The 18,724-nt window shown below is 56.6% G+C and overlaps 1 protein-coding gene across 3 annotated transcripts in view; it reads left to right on the top strand.

Moving 5' to 3' along the window:
• MYO7A (myosin VIIA) overlaps positions 1-18,724 on the top strand; it is an 86,445-nt gene that overhangs the window by 21,944 nt on the left and 45,777 nt on the right. For all 3 annotated transcript variants that reach the window (XM_068555437.1, XM_068555436.1, XM_068555435.1), the window contains exons 14-25: positions 5,231-5,368; positions 7,286-7,444; positions 7,865-7,957; positions 10,068-10,162; positions 11,456-11,540; positions 12,080-12,298; positions 12,755-12,862; positions 13,865-14,074; positions 14,461-14,664; positions 14,938-15,114; positions 15,538-15,627; positions 17,003-17,130. In XM_068555437.1, the coding sequence (XP_068411538.1) occupies positions 5,231-5,368; positions 7,286-7,444; positions 7,865-7,957; positions 10,068-10,162; positions 11,456-11,540; positions 12,080-12,298; positions 12,755-12,862; positions 13,865-14,074; positions 14,461-14,664; positions 14,938-15,114; positions 15,538-15,627; positions 17,003-17,130 (1,706 nt within the window). The remainder of the gene's footprint in view (positions 1-5,230; positions 5,369-7,285; positions 7,445-7,864; positions 7,958-10,067; positions 10,163-11,455; positions 11,541-12,079; positions 12,299-12,754; positions 12,863-13,864; positions 14,075-14,460; positions 14,665-14,937; positions 15,115-15,537; positions 15,628-17,002; positions 17,131-18,724) is intronic.

The raw sequence follows: 18,724 nt of genomic DNA, 5'->3' as shown, positions 1-18,724 counted from the left end.
GTGTTGCCCCCAGCCTCCCAGAAGCCCAGACCACTGCCCTGAGGGTTGTCCTCTCTCCCTGGTGGATTTTGCCCTCTGTTTTCTGACCCGCCACGTTCTCCTTGCCCCCCACCCCATCTCGCCGTGCACTGTGGTTCCTGTTGTAGTTTCTCTGTGGTTATTCATCGGGCACTCTCCGCCAGTCAGCAGCTTCTGCGAAGGTAAAAGACCCCAGCCCGGGGCCGGAGGATGGCGGGAGAGGCCTCAGCAGCCCTTGGGGCTGGGCTGTGTCCTCAGCCCCTGCGGCACTGAGGCTTGGGGAAAGGGCCTTTTATTCTTTATTTTTTTTGGAGTGTGCGTTTTCATGGAGTGGTTTGTGGAGTGGTTTGATTTTTGTTTTTGGAGTTGTGTGGACTTCAGGCATCTCAGTTTCTTAAAGGAGGAAACTGAGTCCTAGAAAAAGAGGTGAGGCTTGCCCAGTGTATCGGGGCAGGGCTGGGACTCGAACCCTTCTCTCCCAAGTTCTCTGCCTCCACGGAGTCTCTTGGAGGCATCAAGGCCTGCTCCTTCCATCAGGCCCTACTAAGGGTTTCTACATCCATGACTCAGTCAGATCCTCCGATTAACCTTGTGGAGCAGGAGGGGCAGGTGGTATTTTCTGAATTTTGCAGATGAGGGACTGAAGCTCAGAGATGGAGTGTGGTTCACTCCCAGTCACAGCATGCGGGGGAGCTGGGACTAGAAGCCACTCCCTGCCCCCTGACCTCCTTAGGCCCTGGAACACCATCCCTGGTGTGTCCTGACCACCAGCTCCAGGTCGTGCGTGGCTCCCAAGGCGCTCTGGGCCCCAAAGATGCTGGGTACCCTTAGCAGCAGCATAGCTCTGCTGTCCCTTCGCCTCCCTTTTCTCTTCTCAGCCGTCAGTTTCCTCTCTGCCTAATGCTGACATCCTCTCACATTCGCTCTTAACGCTGGGTCCCCCTTCCTTCCTGCATGTCTGGCATCCCCCTGCTGCCTGGTGCCTCGCAGAGTTCTGGCACAAATCACAAAACCACAGTGGTAGTGCAGGGCCCCCAGCACATCAAGAGCAGGGAGGTTGTCTGGAAGCAGGCCTCCACCCTCTGCCCACGGTCAGTGCCAGGCCAGCACTGTGGCCCAGCTGGTTGATGGGATGAACGTAGGGCCACCACCAGCGAGGGGCCCAGGTGCCTGGAGCTCCAGCACCGGCAGTCCCCACCATGAAGCCCACAAACTGCCGGTCGCAGTGTTGGTGAGACAGGAGTGGCTCTGGACTCTCCCCCAGTCTTTCCTGTCCTTCTGTAGATGCCAGCCCAGCCCCTACCAGGCTCACCCACTCCTCCTGGTCTTGGGCAGTCCCGGAAGACACTGAACCCATCTTTTCCTCCTACTTCTCTTTCCCAAGCCCGTGGAGGCATGTGGGGACCTCTCCGTGAAGTTTCCTGTTCTAAGCCTCCTTCCCTGAACTCTGGGAATAGAACCCACTTGCTGAGGAACCGTGGAGAGGTCCAAGTGTGAGACTGTGGGGTGTCCAGAAGTGGCCCGCTCCCGAGGGAGTTTTTGGAGCACAGAATGAGAACCTGGCAGTGACAGATTTGATACCAATTACATCTACTCTTCTGGCCCACTTAGGCACCCCCGTGAGTAATTACTATTGCCCCCACCTTACAGGTAAAGTAACTGTGGCCCAGAGAGGCCAAGGTCTTTGCGAGAAGTCACACAGCTGGTGACACACAGGGATTGGTTCCAGGTCTGTCTCAGGGAGGTGCAGGGACTTGGCCAAAGTCATGTACAAGTGAGGGCTACAGTGAGGCTTTCTTGTCCCTGCTCCTTTTCACTGTACTGTGCTATCTGCAAGCTTTGCCTCAAGGAAAGGAAAAATGCTTTGTAACTGTTGGAAACATGATAGCTCTGTTAAAGGAACAAGGAAATGGGCTTGGTGAAGTGTGGATGCTGAGTCAGTTTATTGGATGACAGTGTACTAGCCGCAGCGCTCTCCTTAGGGTGAGGGCCCACATCCTTCCGGTGATCTGACCTGTATCCTGTGCAGGTCCCCAGCCCCTGAATTTCCACCCTTCTGACTCTTGTGTCTGCCTCCTCAGGGCGCCCCTGGCAGCCCCACCCCAACCGTTGCTGCTGGAGGGAGCAGCAGAGCAGGGCAGCTCTTCCAGGGCATGAACACCACCCCACCCCCACCCCCAGGCACATGACCCAGGCACCCTGAGTCCACAGGACGCTGGTTCACTCCTTATGCAGGTGGCTCCTCCTGACAGTGACTTCCCAGCCCCGATCACATCATGCTCAGGTGCCTGCGCCTCACATCCCCTCCGAGGCGTCATTTAACACTGACCTTTGGACTTCTCACTTCTGCCTTTACCCCATCCCTAATTATCTGCAGATTATCCCAGAAAACAACAAATGTCGGAAAAGATGACCTTTCCCCTCAATGAAATAAAACCAAATCAGAAACCAGGTGGCCAGGGAAATGAGAGCAGACCCTGGGATCATAGCCCCCATTCACTCATTCCTTCCTTCCATCACAAATACCTACTGAATGCCTGTTATATGTCAGACATTGTCATATGTCCTGGGGACACAGTAGTGAACAAAACAGAAAGAAACCTCTGTCCTCGTGGAGCTTGTGCTCTAGCAGAAGGAGAAAATAGTTAATAAGCAAATAAATAAGTGGATTACATAATGTCAGATGGTGACTTATGAGATGGGGAAAAATGAAGGAGGGAAGGGTGCTGGTGGTGGGGCTTTGCAGTTTTGAATAGGGGATCAGGAAAGGCTTTACTGAGAGGTTGGTGAGGAAGTGAAGAAGCCAGCCACGTGCATTCTGGAGGAAAAGCATCGCAGGGAGAGGGAACAGCAAGTGCAAAACCCTAAGGTGCTTTTTAAGCCCCAACCTGCCCTGGGAAGAGCATGGAGGCAGGGGTGGCTGGAAGGGAGGGAATAAAGTGGTGGAGAGGCTGGAGGTTACTGGGACCAGGTCCTGTGGGATATGTGGGTTCTTACAAAGGACCTTGGCATTCATGCTGAGTGAACTGGGGAGCCATTGAGGATTTTGAGCTGGTTGGGGGAGGGGAGACATGACTGGATTTGTGTTTTAACAGCCTCACTCACTCACTCACTATCACTGTGTCGATAGTGGAGTGGAGGGCGGTGTGGAGAGTGGGGGACAGAAGCAGGGAGACCGGTTTGGAGGTTATTGCAATAATGAGAGAGCCATGCAGGCAGCTTGGACCAGGCTGACAGTGGAGGAAGTGGTAAGAAAGGGTCAGACTCTGGGTCCATTTTGGAGGTACAGCCAATAAGATTTGCTGACATATTGGATATGAGAGAGGAGGAGTTGGGAATGGTTCCTAGATCTGTGGCTTGAGCAGTTGGACAATTTCTCGGAGCCCATGGACGCTAGCAACCAGTTCAGCACCACTTCAGTTCAGCAAAGTGTTGTTGATTGTTGCTGTGCCAGGCCCTGGGGCACAGCAGTAAACAAGGCAGACCTGCCTGTCCTCACGGGGCTCACAGCCCAGCAGGGAAGACAGACAGAAAGGAGTAGTTCCAGAGTGCTGATTGAAACCAAAGAAGGGTGTGTCCTATGTGCGTGTATGTTGTGTGCATTGTGCATGTGTGCATGCTTTGTGTGCTGTGCGTGCGGGTGTTCTCTGCGTGTATATTTCTGTGTGTGTTGTGTGTGTATATGTGTTATGTGTGTGTACTGTGTGTGTCTTGTGTGTGTGTGCTGTGTGTCGTGTGTATTTGTGTGTGGTGTGCGTCTGTGTGTGTCTGTGTATATGTGTGTACATTTGTGTGTTATGTGCCTGTGTGTCTATGTATGTGTGCTGTGTGTGTTGTGTGTCTGTGTGTGTGCACACACGTGCTCCTGGCAAGGCCTCTAATGCAGGCTGGGTACAGCGCACCCTGGACAGCTTCCCCACCAATTGGGGGTCGCCCAGTGCTGCTGCTGGATCAGGTTCTGGGGCAGACTTGGGGGCTACAGACCTGACATTCACCCTACCCCAGTGCAAATACTCCTCAGCTTCTCTTGGCAAAATCCTAGAATATATTCCAGATAATACTAAAACAGAAAACATGGCAAATTTCAGAATAGCAAGCATTTGCTGTTTCTTGGCAAGTTTCATTTCATTTCGGGGGCGTATGGTCTAACTTTAGAATGGGTTAAATGCCTCTCCCTCCCCCCACATATCTCACACATTGACATCTGCATCCTTGGTTTTTGGTGCTACAGGATACCAGATAAAATGATGACTCATTTAAAATATAAAATCTTATAATAATAATCAAATTCACTAATAAAAAATCCTCACCCAAAAGAAATTGCCAGGAAAACAATAACATCAAAATGCTTTGGAATCGAATCTTGTTTCTATGTCCAGTTTCTTGGCCTGAGAGGTTCTGCTTCCTGTTTGTTTGCTGCTCAGGTCCTCCCCCAGGACCCCAACTCATTTCATAGTCTTCTGAGAGGGAGACCCCAACAGGGCAGGGAGGTGCAGGGGGTCGCTGGTCGGCTCACCCGGATAGTGGCTGGTGGAGCACGGGGCCCTTGGGCCTCGGTGCTGTACGGCGGCCAGAGGCCAGCTGTGTGCCTTCTTAGGAGGCTTATCTGGGTCTGCCCCGCCCACCTGCTGCTGACCTGCTAATCCCACAGGGAGGGCAGAGGGTGCAGGTAGCACTGCCGCCCTCACGGGTTGCTGTTTACTGAGACAGACTCTTGCAGCCTGGTCAGCTAGATAGATGGCACTATTCCCATTTGGGAGACTGAGGCTCAGCGCTGCTTAGTGACCTGCCTAAAATCACAGGACTTGGAGGTGGTGAGCCAGGGTTTGAATTTAGGTCTGTCTAACCCGTCTCTAGAGACGACCCCATCGTCCTGAGGTGACCAAGTCTGGCCACTCATTTATACCGGGAAGGGAGGATGGAGACTCAGAGAGGGGCTGCGTCTTGCCCAGAGTCATCCAGCACACCAGGGCGTGTGCCGCGCTCCTGGGCCCAGGATCAGGGAGGCTTCCCAGAAGGGGGTGCGTCTGGGATCCAAGCTCCAGCCCAGACCAGGCGGGTGACAGGAAAACCCATGTGCCTGGCCAGCCTGCTTCCTTGGGCGGCTCTCCCTCAGGCCCTTGACCAGCTGACCTCTCCCCTCCTGCTTCCCTTCCGGAGGGCTGGAGGGGCACGGGTCAGCCCCTCCCATCGCTGTGGTCCATCCCCCCAGGGCGCCGAGACCAGGAAGCGCTCGCCCACACTCAGCAGCCAGTTCAAGCGGTCGCTGGAGCTGCTGATGCGCACGCTGGGTGCCTGCCAGCCCTTCTTCGTGCGCTGCATCAAGCCCAACGAGTTCAAGAAGCCCATGGTGAGCAGCCCTGGCCTGGGAGGGGGTGAGGGGGAGGCAGATGGGACCAGCCTGGGGGGGTGGGAGGGGCTGGGCCGAAGGGGCAGAATGGGCTGGGCCATGTGAGACTTTGTGCTCTGTGGGGAATGGCAGGGCCCCTGAGGGGCTTAAAGAACAAAGTTCCTATTTACTGGAGGCAGCAGGTGCCCTGGAAAGAGTCTGGACTCTGCAGTAGTGGGCTCAAGCCAGATTCAAATCCCAACTCCACCACCTGCTCACTGGGTGACTGTAGACAAGTCACTTCATTCTCTCGTGCCTCAGTTTCCTCACAGATGGAAATGAGACTGATCATACCCACCTCCTGGGGGTATTCCATGCAATCATGCATGCAAACTGCCTGGCGCCTAGGAAGGCACTCAGTAAGTGGCAGCTGTGGTTCTTGCTGTGGCCCTGACTTTGAAAGCCTTCTCTCCTTTGGCCCAGCCAATGACCACCTCCTCCTGGAACCCTTCCTGGATTCCTTTGACTGGTTGGGAACATTTTCGTTTTTGGCTTTTCTGAGCAACATCTGTTGAGCCCTTTCTGTGTGTCCGGAGCAGAATGGATCGTCTTTCCACAGCCTCATTCAACCTTCCCAACAGCCCAGGAGGGAGGGACCTTTATGGCCCCATGTTCGAGATGCGGGACCAGAGGCTCAGGGAGGTTGAGGGGCTTGAGGCTGCAGAGCCAGGAGCCTGGGCCGCCCCTCCCTGGGAGCCCTCTCCTTCCCCAGCTCTGGGAGGTGTTGTTTACCACAAGCCTCTTCCCAGCGATAGGAGGGGAGGCCCAGGGGAAGCTGGGGCCTGAGGGTCTGGGGAGGGACGGAAGGCGGGAGGCCAGTACTGGGCCAGGGAAAGTGCCTGTAGGGAGAGGAAACAGGTGGCGGCAGCCAGCCTTCCGCATGCTAACTCTGTCCCCTGTCCCCTGCCTGGAAACATTCCCCAGAGTGGGCTGGCCAGTCCCCCAGGGGATCAGGACCGGGTCTTCAGGGGCGTGAGAGTCACAGAGGGCTCCAGTGAGCTCCCCTCTAAGGCAGGAGGTCCAGGGGACTGAGGCCAGGGCCCTGGAGTTGGGCACCATCTCTCTTGTTCTCAGATGTCTCTGGAACCTTCTTTGGGCTGACCTCAGCATCTGTGGCCTGGCCCTTGGCTGCAGGACCTCCTCCCTGGGTCTCCTGCCTCCCTGCCTCCTGTCCCCCACTCCCGTCCTCCTCCCCACTGCAGTGAGAGACGTGGTTCTCAAACACAAATCTGACCCGGTCACCTTCTGCTGCTTCCCTAGCCTGGCCTCTCAGGTCCTTCACAGCCCATCCACCAACCCTGCTGCCATCACAAAAATGACTTTGTGCCAATTAGAAAAATGTATCTCTTCCTTAAGGAAGGTACTTTGCTGTCAGCAGCCAGAAAGCTGTCTGAAAAACTATAAACCTAAGATGGCTATAATATGAAGGGCGACCCCTGGGGTTGTACAAGGCACCCACCACCTGCACAACCATAATCATGGCGTGGATTAGCCTCCTCAGTCCCCATAAAATCCCCCAACATGTCCTGCGCTTTCAGGCTTGCTCACCTTTGCATGACCTAGCCCCTCCAGCACCCTCTCTCCTGTCAGGGTTAGAGCAAAGGTCCTCCACGAAGCTCCCTCGAGATGTCCCAAGGAGAATTAAGCTGTCTGTCCTCTGTGCCCTCAAAGCACTCAGCTCACCCCACATGAGGGCCTCATTCCATGCTGCTCGGTGGGTTTGGACTGCAGAGCCGCGTCTGGTCCCGCCTTTGCTCCTCATCTGCTGTGTGACCTTGGCCTCTCGGGGCCTTTGTCTGGGGCCAGGAAAATACAGAGCAGGGCTGGCCTCCCAGCGGGAGCCTCCAGCACTGACGCCCTTGGCTCCTTGCCTGGCAGCTGTTCGACCGGCACCTGTGTGTGCGCCAGCTGCGGTACTCGGGGATGATGGAGACCATCCGAATCCGCCGAGCCGGCTATCCCATCCGCTACAGCTTCGTGGAGTTCGTGGAGCGGTACCGAGTGCTGCTGCCCGGCGTGAAGCCGGCCTACAAGCAGGTACGGAGCTGGGGACATAGGCGGGCGGGAGGGAGGGTCACAGCTCTGGGCTGGGCAAAGGCCCCAGTGTTCTCATTGGAACAGTGTGCTGGGCGTGACATCAGCTCGGCCACCTCAGGTATGGCTGGGAAAATTGGGGTCAGGCAGTGGAGTGCATCTGAGAGCTTCCATCGTCATGGTCAGCCGGTGTGGACCTAACACATGTGGTGAGTGGGCCCTGGCTGTTAGCTGGAGGTGAGGGTTTTATAATCATCGGGCCGAGCTAAGGAGAAGAGTGAGGGTCAGAGAAGGCAGGGCCCGGCTGCGGCCACACAGAGTTAGGGCCAGAGCTGGAGCAAGAGCCCTGCCTCCCAGCCTTGGGAGGGACACCAGGTGGCCTTTCCACTGGTGGGGCCACCCATTCTCTTATGTACCCCCCAGGATGACCTTCGGGGGACATGTCAGCGCATGGCTGAGGCTGTGCTGGGCACCCACGATGACTGGCAGATTGGCAAAACCAAGATTTTTCTGAAAGTGAGCATGGCCTCTGACTCTGGCTGCCTTGGCGGGGCTGTGAACTCCTCGTCACGGTGGGAACAGGTCCTAGGGGTGTGCTGTAGAGGAGTTGCAGCACCGAATGGGGTCCGTGCTGGGCCTTTGCGATCCTCCTGCCCTGCAGCTGTGGCTGGTTGGAGCGGGTGGTGGAGGGGCAGTTGGTATTTGAGAGCATCTGTGACCTGGAGGTGGGGTTGGAGCAGTGACCCTGGGTGAGGAAACCGAAGGCCAGAGGTGGGCTCATCAGGGAGGCCTGGATTCAGTCCTGACCCTGTGGTTGTCTGTCCTGGGAATTTGGGCAGGTCACTGGCCCTTTTTGAGCCTCATTTTCCCATCTGTAAAATGGGATGTACTTGTGGTAGGGGGCTCTCGTGTGTACCTTTGGTCCCTTCCCTTTTTTCCTGCCAGGCAGGGCTCATGCAAGGCTGTGGTTGGCCGTGTGCTGCTCACCTTGCTCTCTGGTGTCCCTGGGCCTGTTCCCGCGCTCCCCGAGCAGACACCTGGGGCCCTCTGGCTCCCACCACAGCTTGGGCAGGACTTCGGGGGCTGGGCAGTCGGGGAGGGGGCAGGGCTGGGAGCAGGAAGCTGGGCTGGGGGAGCTTGCTGGAGCTGGCGGAGATGGGACAGCTAGAGCAGGGACAGCATGAGCGCTGGCTTCTCCATTTCCATTTCTGCTGTTCTGGATTTCTGGCTGTCCTGGGTGATGGGGCAGGGCTCCTTCCTCTGCATAGGGTGGGCCCAGGCAGCCCAGGACAGCTGGGGAGAGGGAATGGGGGAGCCAGCCCTGCGCTGGAGGGTGTCCTGGGGTCTAGTCTAATTCCTCCCTGGCTGAGGGGCCTGGGCCAGTGCCTTCATCTCTCTGAGCCTTCATTTCCTCATCGGAAAAATGTGTTGACTGTTCCCTGCCTGTGTGTCTCACAACTGCCACCTGGAGAGCACGTTCCGTGGGCCAGGCCCCAGTGGGGGCTTTTTGTCCATCATCACTCATTTAGTCATCACAGCAGCCCGTGAGGTAGAATTATTATGCCCTTTTCAGAGGCTTAGCACGTAGAGGTGAGGTGCCCATGGTCAGGCGCTGCCCTGGAGTGGAGAGCAGGGCTTCCAGACTGTGGTTCTGATGCCCAGCCCACATGGGTAAGGGAGGGAAGGTGTGCAGCACGATGGCATCTAGTGCCAGAGACATCATTGTCCCCATCCTCCACATCCTCACTTTTCTGGGCTCTTCAGAAACCAGTAGTGGTTTCCAGACCCCAAACATCTGCTTCTCATTCATTCACTCACTCGTTCAGAAAGCCTTGGCTGAGCAGCCCCTCTGTGCTGGGCCCTGTCCCCAAGTGATGTGTCCTGTGATTATCTGATGGATGTTCCTCCCCCACCAGACTGAGATTCCCCAGGGCAGGGCCCAGGTCTGCCTGGTTCATTGCAGCCTCACCCCAGCACCTAGCACATGGCTGGCACATGGAGATATTTGATTCATGTATTGAACGAACCATGAGTTTTGTCCAACTGGAGTGAGGGTTAGGGGCTCAGGGGTGAGAAGGAGAGGGGGCTGGAGAAGTGGGCAGGGCCTGATGGTAGAGGACCCGGCTGCCAGGGGAGGAGACCAGGCTTGACCCCGGGAGCCAGTGGGGTATCTCTGTGAGATCTGTCCTTGAGGGAAGGCCAGAGGGGGAGCAACAGAGGACAGGAGACTGTTTCTAAGATCCTGGAGAGAAACGATGGTGGCCTGGCCCAGGCCAGGGGCTGATGTGACAGAGCACCTAGAAGAGCTGGGACTCGGGTAGAGATGGCCATAGGATGAAGCCAGTGTGTGTGCGTGTTGGGCCACCGACTCCATGCAGTCCAATTAGGCCCCTCCTGCTCCCTTTGTCCCTCCCAGGCCTCTGGCATCCACCACGACAGTACCTGTCTGTACTTGTGGCTGTGAGAGGCTGTCCCATGGGGCCAGAGCAGGGTTGGGAGCCTTTGGGGCCCAACTGAGCCCTAGGCCTGGGCTCTGAGTGAAGGAAGAGGGGGCCCACCTGGGGCGGCCTCAGCGCTGGGACTGGAGAGGTTGGTAGGGGCGCCGCTCAGGAGCTCTTGCCTCCAGGACCACCACGACATGCTGCTGGAGGTGGAACGGGACAAGGCCATCACTGACAGAGTCATCCTCCTCCAGAAGGTCATCCGGGGGTTCAAAGACAGGTTCGTGCCTGGACCAGTTCTTCCCCACCTCAGCCCGCATGTGTGTGTGTGTGTGTGTGTGTGTGTGTGTGTGTGTGCGTGTGCTTGGCTCACCTCCGTTCCTCCCACGTGAACACGGAATAAACACCCATGTGCACACACAGAAACACGCACACACGTGCACAGCATGCACACAGGGTCATGCGAACAGGGTTGAACACTCAGGCACGTGGACCCATCTGTGCCCCCGTGCCCAGTAACACAGTACCCCCACCTACACACAGGCTTGCACACGTGGGTACATGAGGCACACAGGTGGACCCTCTGTTGGTCTCAGACGCCTGATGAAATTTCCCAAAGAGGAAATTTGAGATTTTGTGAGTTACAAAGTGTGTCCCATATTCCATGTAAGGGGCATGTGTACAGCTGTGTCGGTTCACAGATGGGCAGGGCTGACTCAGGAGTGTGATTCAGGCTCCACAAAAATCCCACAGCCTGCATCTTTTGCAGTTCATCTGATCACTCCCTTCCTCTGTCCGTCCACCCACTTGTCCATCTGTCTGTCTGTCTATCTATCTAGCCATCCTTTGTCCATCCATCCATCCACCCACCTGTCCCTCCATCCGTCTGTCCATCTGTCCAGCCATCCTTTGTCCATCCATCCACCTGTCTGTCCATCAACCTGTCCCTCCATCCATCTGTCCGCCCCCTCTCACGGCTGTGCCCTCGTTTGTGTGTGCATCCAGGAATTGGCTTGCTGGCTCACCCACACTGACGTAGCCATCCTTCACTCCTCCCTTATTTATTTCTACATTCAGGAGACACCTGCTGTTTGATGTGTGGTCTCTTGTCCTCCATCAGGTTGAAGGTGACTGTCAGCCTGTAGAAGCTGCCTAGTGTGCACAGGGAACAGCATGGTGCTCACTCAGTCAGAAGACCAGGGCTCCAGCCCCAGCCTCATCAAGTCAGTTTCCTCACCTATAAAATGAGGGAGTTAGATAGTCAGTAATAAGTGATGTTTACAGTTTTCAAAATGTTTAATCTTTATTTATTGACTACTCATACATTTATTCATGAGTAACCTTCTGAATGTCCACCTTACTGGGTTTATGTGACAAGGCTGTGAGGCAGGCAGGGCAGGTATTATTCTGCCCATTTTACAGATGAGGAAGCTGAGGTACAGAGAAGTTATATGCCTTTGCCCAAGGTCATGGAGCCAAGGAGACACAGAGCTGGGGCTCAGCCCTGCTCTCCTAATTCGAAACCCCACCCGGACCCTGGCAGAGGTCCTCCTGCATTATGCTGCTGTTTTAGGTCCAACTTCCTGAAGCTGAAGAATGCTGCCACGCTGATCCAGAGGCACTGGCGGGGCCACAACTGCAGGAGGAACTACGGGCTGGTGAGCCTCCTCGAGGGAGCTGCTTGTTGCCTCACGAAGCCTTTGAACCTGGCCCTGTTGCCATAGCAGCAGGACTTACCTGTTTGCGGGGCCTGGCTGGCCTCTTGCCACCCTGCCAGCCCCTACCATTCCTCCAGCCCGAAGTCCGAGTCTGGTTTTTGCAGCTCTCCCCATCTGGTCAGCAATGTTTGTGCTTTTCTTCTGGAATGTTTTGGTGGGTGATGAGCACCTGGGTTATTAAACACCTCAGAGGGGGCCAGGAACGGGTGTGTCACATGGACCTCTGTGAAGGAACTGGCCTTGGGGCTGGGGAGGTGGACAGGAAGGAGGCCCACTCCTGGTCTGAGGATGGGAGTCTCTTGGGGGGGCCGCATCTCAGGGAAAGCCAAGGCCACTCCCTGGGAAACTTCGGTCTGAGAGGAGACAGCTGTGCCTTCGGGGCATGCAGGTTGGAGAGTGGAGCCCGGGGCAGTGACCTCCACGGGCAGGGTTGGTCTGGAATCAGGGCAGTGGTTCTGAGCTGGTGGCCATCCTTGCAGATGCGGTTGGGCTTCTTGCGGCTGCAGGCCCTGCACCGCTCCCGGAAGCTGCACCAGCAGTACTGCCTGGCCCGCCGGCGCATCATTGGGTTCCAGGCCCGCTGCCGCGCCTACCTGGTGCGCAAGGCTTTCCGTCATCGCCTCTGGGCTGTGATCACCGTGCAGGCCTATGCCCGGGGCATGATCGCCCGCAGGCTGCACCGGCGCCTCAGGGCTGAGGTAAGGGTCCCAGGTCCACAGCAGCCACAGCTCTGAGCCCTGTGACAGCAGTGTCCTCCGAGGGGTGCTCTTCCACCTCAGGCGGACATATCGCCCCACGTGTGGCCTGAGCCTGTCGGGGGGTGGGGATGTAGGGCTCTACCTCTTCGGAGGCATGCACAAGACTGGACCCCTCATTTCCCTCTTTCCAGCCAGGGGCAAGGTGGGGGCCCAGTCCCTCTTGTGACTCTTTGGGAGGCCAAGGTGAGCCTGCTTTGGCTTTGGGATCAGCGGTGCCCCCAACCCGCTGTGGCACCTGGAGGGTTTCTCATGTGGCTCAGTTTCCCTCTACCAAATTATTTGGCAAAGTCATTCCCAGTCCCAGAACTCAGCCGGGGTGGGGTGGGGTTGGGCTGGCGGGAAGCACCGTGACAGTCACACACGGTTTGGCGCGCACCCTGCCGCCCCATCCCCCAGTACCTGCGGCGCCTGGAGGCTGAGAAAATGCGGCTGGCGGAGGAGGAGAAGCTCCGGAAGGAGATGAGTGCCAAGAAGGCCAAGGAGGAGGCTGAACGCAAGCATCAGGTGAGCTGGGGATGTGCCGACTCCTTAGACATCCATTCACTGGTTCAGCAGCCCTCAGCCAACGCCGGCTGTCCAGCCTCTGTCCACGCGACCTTTCTTCCTTTGTGCGCTGGGTGCCTGTTCTGTGCCAGGCCAGGCCAGAGGGCTGTGGCTCCTGAGCGAGTGGGTCCAGGCCCTCAGCTGTGTTGTAACAGGATAAACAGCCTGAGCCGGGGTGGGAGCCCCCAGCCATGTGTGGCTACTGAGCACTTGAAAGGGCAAAGCATTGTCAATGCAAAATGCACACTTGATTTTTTTTCTTTTTGGCCACGCAGCGAGGCTTGCAGGATCTTCGTTCCCTGACCAGGGATTGAACCCGGGCCCACAGCACTAAAAGCACCGAGTCCTAACCACTGGACTGCCAGGGAATTCCCTATTACATACTAGATTTTGAAGACTCTAAAAAAAAAAAAAAAAAAAAAAGGAATATAAAATATCTCACTACTATTTTTTAAATATTAATTACATGTCAAGATAATACTTTGGAAATATTGGATTAAATGAAATCCATTATTAAAGTTGATCTAACCTATTTTTTAAAAAACTATTTTGAAAGTAGCCACTACATATGTGGCTTGCGTTATATTTCTATTGGACTGCAGTGGTCTAGAGCCTATACCCAGTGGCTCTTGGATTTTTGGGTTGGTGTGGTCCCCTTCGGGTGGGGAGAACTGAGCAGGCTTCCTGGAGGAGGTGGTCCCAGCTGAGCCTTGAGGCAGGCAGGTGACATTACTGTCTGAGCTTGTTGTGAGCTGTCTCTGGCTCAGCACCGGGCATCTGTCTGCACTGGGCTGTGAGGGCTGAGCAGGTGTGTCCCTGGGTGGAGAGGCCCGAGGCTCCGTCCTTCCCAGCGGTCAGGAGGGCCCCGAGGAGGTTGGGACTCTGGCCTGGCTGCTGCAGGGGCTCCCGTGGGCTTCCCACGGAGGGCTTGCTCCCTGACGCTGCATCACCCCCACCCCGCAGGAGCGCCTGGCCCAGCTGGCGCGTGAGGACGCAGAGCGGGAGCTGAAGGAGAAGGAGGAGGCTCGGCGGAAGAAGGAGCTCCTGGAGCAGATGGAGAGGGCCCGCCACGAGCCCGTCAATCACTCGGACATGGTGGACAAGATGTTTGGCTTCCTGGGGACTTCGGGCGGCCTGCCAGGCCAGGAGGGCCAGGCACCTAGTGGCTTCGAGGTACCAAGCTGGGGAAGGGGCTGGGACAGGCCCCAGTGTGGTGCCGTCCCTCTTCTTGTGCCCCTTTGTGTTAAAGTCCACGTGGTCCCCTCTGAGCAGAAGGCAGCTGTGATGACCTGGGCCGGGGCTGCAGTCCCAGGCCCTGTCCAGCCACCAGCCTGCCATATGACCTTGGGCCAATCGCAGTCCCTCTCCAGGGCCATTCACAAACCTTTATTCATTCATGTATTGAGGATCTGCCTTGCAGTGGGCGCTGTCTGGGGAGTGAACGGGATGAACAGCGCCCTACACTTCCGGAGGAAGAGCCGGCCCTACAGGGACAGGCTGGGGGACTGCAGCCCAGTCCCATTTGCCCCTATGGCAGGGAACCCCTTTTGTCTCCCCAGGACCTGGAGCGCGGGCGGAGGGAGATGGTGGAGGAAGACCTGGATGCAGCCCTGCCCCTGCCTGATGAGGATGAGGAGGACCTCTCCGAGTATAAATTCGCCAAGTTCGGTGCCACTTACTTCCAGGGCACGACCACGCACACCTACACCCGGCGGCCGCTCAAGCAGCCACTGCTGTACCACGACGATGAGGGCGACCAGCTGGTGAGGGCTGGGGCTGTCTGTGCTGGCAGCGTGGGTGCCCAGGGGCTGGGTCCCAGGTGTGCAGGGACCAGGGCTGACTTCATCCCACACCCAGCCTGCGGCCGGGCCACAGGGCAAGGCCCCGAGGAACACCCACAAGGCACTCAGCTCAGTGGTCCTCCTCCGGTTGGGGGGAGTGGGGTTGTCCAGCCTCTCCCCCACTCCTGGGTCATTTTGATGGCCTTAGCAACATCCTGCGCTCAGGCTCTCTGACTGGCATGGGTCTGTCCCCAGGCGGCCCTGGCGGTCTGGATCACTATCCTCCGGTTCATGGGGGACCTCCCTGAGCCCAAGTACCACACGGCCATGAGTGACGGCAGCGAGAAGATTCCTGTGATGACCAAGATTTATGAGACTCTGGGCAAGAAGACATATAAGAGGGAGCTTCAGGCCCTGCAGGGCGAGGGCGAGGTGAGTCCCAGGTGCCCTCTGGCCAAGGTCCCTTCCAGGCCATCCCAGCCTTCAGGTCCTCAGCAGAAAGAGCACCCTAAAATTTGCCTCTGCCTCACCTCCCTGACCCCTGCCCTCCCCTGTCTACTCCTGGGAACGAATAGTGTGAGCTTGATATAAACTGTAAAGTGCTGACCACGATTGAGGCCACGTGGCAGGGCAGACAGGCTTTGCAGTCAGAGCCAGCTTCAATGGTGACTTGTTGGGAGGCGGTGGGTGGGTTACTATACTTTTCAGTCTCAGTTTTCCCATTTGTCACTTGGCTGATGGGGTGGGGGTGGTACACGTTAGTGTGGAGGTGAGACAATTCTAACCACATTGTCAGCTGCTCTTGTCATTACTTTCAGTCCAGTTGTTTGACTCTGACCCCTGTTTGTCCGGCAGGCCCAGCTCCCTGAGGGGCAGAAGAAGAGCAGCATGAGGCACAAACTGGTGCACTTGACCTTGAAGAAGAAGTCCAAACTGACAGAGGAGGTCAGAAAAGACCCTACACGGCCTCGGTGGCCCAGGCTGGGGCAAGGCTGGGCTTGGGACCAACAGGGATGAGAGTGGAGTAGATACTGCCTCTCCTCAGGGGACCGGGATGGCCGGCAGGACAGCGTTGGATGTGATCAGGCAGACAGGATGCAAGGAAGAGGGCGCTGTGCTCAGGCTGGGGTCAGTCAGGGAGGCTTCCCGGAAGATGGGCCACAAGAGCTGGGGAGGGCTGGAGTGGCGGATGGTGAGAGGGAGGACATGCCAGGGCACGGACCTGTTGCCTTTGATCCAGGGACCTTTTAGCCAATGAGAAATTTTCTGTGGGATAAGAGTGCCCATGGGGCATTAACACTGTTAGTTTGTTTGTCATTCATTTAGTCACCTTGTGTTTTCTGAGCACCGTCCTGGCCCATTGCTCCAGGACTGTCCAGGCTGGGAGGGCCGAGAGACACAAACTAAGGCATTCACGGTGCAGAGGGGCTGGTTCCTCCATGCCCCTGCTTTTGTGCACACCGGTCCCTCTGCCTAATATTCCTCCTTCCTCTTCTGTGCCTGGGGCGTCACCTCCTCCAGGAAGCCTTCCCCTTTACAGCAGAGTCAGGCTGCTCCTCCTGGGCTGCCTCAGCCTGCTTTGTCTTTGTCCTCATTTTGTTCCCCATCTGAGGCTCAAATCCAGTCTTGTAGCTATGGGGTACCAGATTTGAGTCCCAGCTCTGCTGCTTGGTATCCAAGGCACCCAGGGAAGAAAATGCCTGCTAGTGGCTTTCTGGGATGATGGCGTGAGATGATGGCTGTGGGTGCTCAGCAGACATGAGGACCTCCCACGCCCCTCCTGCCTGCAAGGGCACGCTCCCGCCACTCACCCTTTCACCCACTCCACGCCTCTGGGCAGAGCGCGGGGCTGGCGCTGTGGCCCACGTGGAACCAGAGAGGAAAAGCCCATCTATAAGAACGCAGGCCCAAGGCTATTCACACGGGAGCCAGAGCGTTAATGACAGGTGATGGTGGCCGGGTGTTTGGAACCCAGGTGTACTCTGGGCATCGGAGTGGTGTGTGTCCCACCTCAGAGAGATAAGGATCCCATCAGGAGTCAGAGGAGCAGGCCCCTGGCCTGGCGGAGGGGACTTCCCTGGGGTAGGGCTGGCGGTAGATGTCAAAGAGGCTGCAGAGGAGCCTTATCCCCAGAAGCGCGTAGCACCAGGCCAGGCATCCGCCCAGCATCTGTTCTGCACGGGCGGGGGTATGACAGTGGTGAGGAGCCAGCCCTCTGGCCACTCCCAGGATTCTGCTCTCCGGGAGAGTGGGCAGACTCAGGCAAACAGCAGGGCCCTGGCCAAGCCTTGGTCAAGCCTTGCCCCTCCCTGTGGCCCAGGTGACCAAGAGGCTGCATGACGGAGAGTCCACGGTGCAGGGCAACAGCATGCTGGAAGACCGGCCCACCTCCAACCTGGAGAAGCTGCACTTCATCATTGGCAACGGCATCCTGCGGCCAGCACTCCGGTCAGTGCCTGAGGGGCAGGGGCACAGGGAGGGGGCAGCTATCAGGGGAAGCATCCCGCACTTCCAGACCTGAAAGGCTTTTGGTGGCTGAGTGGTAGCTCTGTCACTTTAACAACTGATTCAGCTAAGCAGGCCTGGGTTTAGCTCTGCTGCTAGCTGGTTGTGTGACCTTGGTAGAGTGATTTCAGCTCTGTAAGCTTCAGTTTCTTCATCTGTAAAGATGGAATAATAGAAGTACCTACCTTGTAGGCTTGTGGGCAGATAAAACTATGGAAAGTGTGACACAGGACCTACACAGTGGGCACTCAGTAAACGGTAGCTGTTGTTAGCATTATCTGACATGCATCTTCTGCTGTAACCCTATCCCTGCCGGCACCTTCGGTGTACCCAGCCCAGGCCCGTGGTCAGGGTTACTGTGGTCAGAATGCCTGGGATCCTGCAAGTGGCTCCTTCCCCACCCAGGCCCAGGAGAGGCCTTTGCTCAGGTCCCTGGGGTGTTGGGGAGGAGCTGGGATGATCCGTGACTGTCCAGGAGCAATTACGGAATCGACTCAGCTGCATCAGTGGAGGGAAAACAGATAGGGTTTCTCTGAGAACTCCATCTGCACGCGATGGCTGGTTAGGAGAGCTGACCCCATGAACTTGTGTGTGCTGGCTGGGAGGACAGCAGGATGGGGCGGGTGGGGAGGTCAAGTGTCATTTTCCCAATGGGAGACATGAGGTCCAGAGAGGAAGAGGTTTGCCCAGGGGTCACTGGCCTCCCTTTCATTGCTCCTCGAGGCCAGTGACCACCTCGCTCGCCAGAGATGTAGCACCTGGGGCCGCCAGCCTCCAGGAAGAAAAGGTGGCTGCCCAAGGTATGTTTAAGGGCAAGAATTTGCCTCCCAGTTATCTCACCATCAGACCTAAAGGGGTACTTCTAGAGAGCACAGTGCCAGGAGCCCTGGACCGTTAGAAGGCTGGGGTGCCAACTCCCTGAGGGACCATGGCTAATCCCTCCCTTCTCTCGGCCTCCGTCTCCCTGTCCATGAATCGAACGGGGTCAGGGGCTCCCAGCTAGGGGTGATAGTTGTCACTGGTCTGTGGCAAGATGGGAAAAATAAGGATGTTTCTAAATTTGACTTATTTAAAGCACTGTTCTTTGTTCTGAGATTTCGCCCTTCCTACTTTTTGGATATTAAAATTACATTTGTTTTATAAAATGATTGTGATATAGATAGTGGGCAGGTGCTGTGTGTGTGATGTGTTTTAAATGTCCTTATTGTTGTGATAATAAGTTAGCAACTTCCAGAATTTATTTTGAGGTTGCGTTGGTCCCTGAGCTCTCAAAATTGGGGAGCCACTGAATTAGATACCTGCCCTTCAGAGAGGGAGGCGCGGCAGTTAGTGCCCCCTGGTGGTCACTCCATCTTGGTGGGTCCCGCCCTTGGCCCTGAAGGGGGCAGGCAGCATCTTCACAGCTGCAGCTAGGCTGGCATCTGCGGGGGTGTTACTGTGCTGGGCACTGTGCCAGGTGCAGTATAAGCCTTGGCTCATTTTTCTTCACAGAAATCCTGTAAGGAAGGGGTGGTATCATTTCCCTTTAAAATGAAAA

Source organism: Eschrichtius robustus, chromosome 11 (assembly GCF_028021215.1).
Source record: "Eschrichtius robustus isolate mEscRob2 chromosome 11, mEscRob2.pri, whole genome shotgun sequence".
Classification (NCBI taxonomy): Eukaryota; Metazoa; Chordata; class Mammalia; order Artiodactyla; family Eschrichtiidae; genus Eschrichtius; species Eschrichtius robustus.
The sequence above is the reverse complement of the archived record's forward strand: the minus strand, read 5'-3'. Positions and strand labels throughout refer to the sequence as shown.